Source organism: Lepidothrix coronata, unplaced genomic scaffold, assembly GCF_001604755.1.
Source record: "Lepidothrix coronata isolate B3197 unplaced genomic scaffold, Lepidothrix_coronata-1.0 Scaffold137, whole genome shotgun sequence".
Classification (NCBI taxonomy): Eukaryota; Metazoa; Chordata; class Aves; order Passeriformes; family Pipridae; genus Lepidothrix; species Lepidothrix coronata.
Genome location: NW_016690317.1, coordinates 195,089 through 197,355, shown reverse-complemented (window position 1 = coordinate 197,355; position 2,267 = coordinate 195,089). Strand labels below are relative to the sequence as shown.

Here is a 2,267-nt window from a genome sequence, read left to right as displayed (position 1 = left end):
CTGAACATCCCAAAGCTCTGTGGGTTTGGGATTGGATGTTGAACATCCCAAAGCTCTGTGGGTTTGGGATCGGATGCTGAACATCCTAAAGCTCTCTAGGTTGTCCTTGGACATCTCCCACCTTCACCTCTCCCATCAAACCTTTTCTTTTTCCCACTGGGAGTGAATCCCGTTCCGTGCCTCCTGTGCAGATCCTGGGCCTGGTGATCCTGTGCATTGGGATTTATGCCGAGGTGGAGAGGCAGAAGCACAAGACCCTGGAAGGGATTTTCCTGGCTCCAGCCGTGATCCTGCTTCTGCTGGGAGTCACCATGTTCGTGGTGTCCTTTGTGGGAATGGTGGGGAGTCTCCGGGACAACCGGACACTACTGAAGACGGTGAGACCCTTGGGGTGGGCTGGAGGGTCTCAGGGAGGAAAACTGGTGTATCCTGAATCATCACCATGACTCTGTGTGGTTTTAAAGCCCTTTCTGGATTTAAATCCTGCCTGGTGTTGCTTCTCCGTGTTCTCAGCTCAGCCATGAATTGGTGGAGAGGGAGTGGGGAGAGGATGGATTTAAGTTGTGTGTAAAATGCCCTCATTTCTTATTTCAGTTGTGTGTAAAACAGCCAATTTCCCTGTTTTCCATGGCTGAATCCTTCCCAACATGCTGGTCTTTCCTCCTGGGATGACAAGGGGATTATTCTGGGGGCTGAGATCCCACCTCTGGTGGAGCAAGATCTCCACTGTTGAGTTGATTTTACCTGTGATGATGCTGAGAGAAAACAGCTTTGTTTGCTTCCCCAAGGGAGTTGTAAGCAAAGGGAAAAATTACCTTGGAAGTCCAAATTGGAAGAGATCCAGGACTTTAGGGCAAAGCTGTTCGCTTCCAACTGCTTTCCAGGGCTTTGTTGGTGTGTTGAGCACCTTCCCTGCAGCTCCTCGAGGGGTGACACCTCTGCCTCCAGGCAGGGGGTTTAGAAGGGGAATTTTGGGAGGGGACAAAACTCCTATTATGTATGGGTTATTCCCCGTGGCAGGAATGAAGCTGTTGGAATCCACAGGGAGAAAATCCCAACCCACAGAGGCAGGATGAGGATTATTTCATTTCCTCAGCTGTGCCCACTGAAGATTTGATTTGTCCAGCAAGCTGTGAAACACAAACGAGCTCAGATTTCTGTCACCAGGGATAATTCCCACCCTCTGATGTGTCAGTTTTCCACTTCCAAAGCCACTCTGAGTTGTGGAATCAGGATTAACGGGGATTCAGGGCCATTAAGACAGAAAGAGAAGTGTTATCAGGAATTGGAAGTGCTTCTCCTGCCTTGGGATCAACCAAAAGGAGGAACATGACACTCAAGAGCTTGGACAGCAGGTAGACAAAAAAGCAAGTGAAATGTTCTCCACGCCAACATAAACCCAGCTTTGGAGGAAAAATGATTACTAAGTGTAGTGGGTTGATCCTGACCAGATGCCAGGTACCCACTACAGCCACTCTCTCATTCTCCCTCTGCAGCTGGACAGAGGAGAGAGAAAAACCAACAGTGAAGGACTCAGGAGTTGAGATAAGAGCTGGGAGAGGTCACTGACTGATCACCATCCTGGGCAAAACAGACTCAGAGTGGGGATATTAATTGGATTTATTACAAACAGGATCAGAGCAAAAGAGTGAGAAGTAAAATAATCCTAAAACCACCTTCCCCCCACCCCTCCTTCCTTCAAAACTCAACCTCCTCCCCCAGCAGTGCAGGAGATGGGAACGGGGGTCACGGGCAGTTGTTGTTTCTGCTGCTGCTCAGGGAGAGGAGTTGGAGTCTTCCCCTGCTGCCGTGGGGTCCATCCATGGGAGACAGTCCTGGATGGAGCTCTCCAGGGTGAGTCCATCCCATGGGAGACAGTCCTGGATGGAGCTCTCCAGGGTGAGTCCATCCCATGGAGACAGTCCTGGCTGGAGCTCTCCAGGGTGAGTCCATCCCACAGAGACAGTCCTGGATGGAGCTCTCCAGGGTGAGTCCATCCCATGGAAACAGTCCTGGCTGGAGCTCTCCAGGGTGAGTCCATCCCATGGAGACAGTCCTGGATGGAGCTCTCCAGGGTGAGTCCATCCCATGGAAACAGTCCTGGATGGAGCTCTCCAGGGTGAGTCCATCCCATGGGAGACAGTCCTGGATGGAGCTCTCCAGGGTGAGTCCATCCATGGGAGACAGTCCTGGATGGAGCTCTCCAGGGTGAGTCCATCCATGGGAGACAGTCCTGGATGGAGCTCTCCAGGGTGAGTCCATCCATG

General features: G+C 51.6%; 1 protein-coding gene across 1 annotated transcript in view; it reads left to right on the top strand.

Moving 5' to 3' along the window:
- Window positions 1-2,267, top strand: part of LOC108503425 (tetraspanin-15-like) — a 16,048-nt gene that overhangs the window by 9,244 nt on the left and 4,537 nt on the right. Inside the window, exon 2 of the mRNA XM_017827363.1 lies at window positions 192-377. Coding sequence (XP_017682852.1) covers window positions 192-377 — 186 coding nt within the window. The remainder of the gene's footprint in view (window positions 1-191; window positions 378-2,267) is intronic.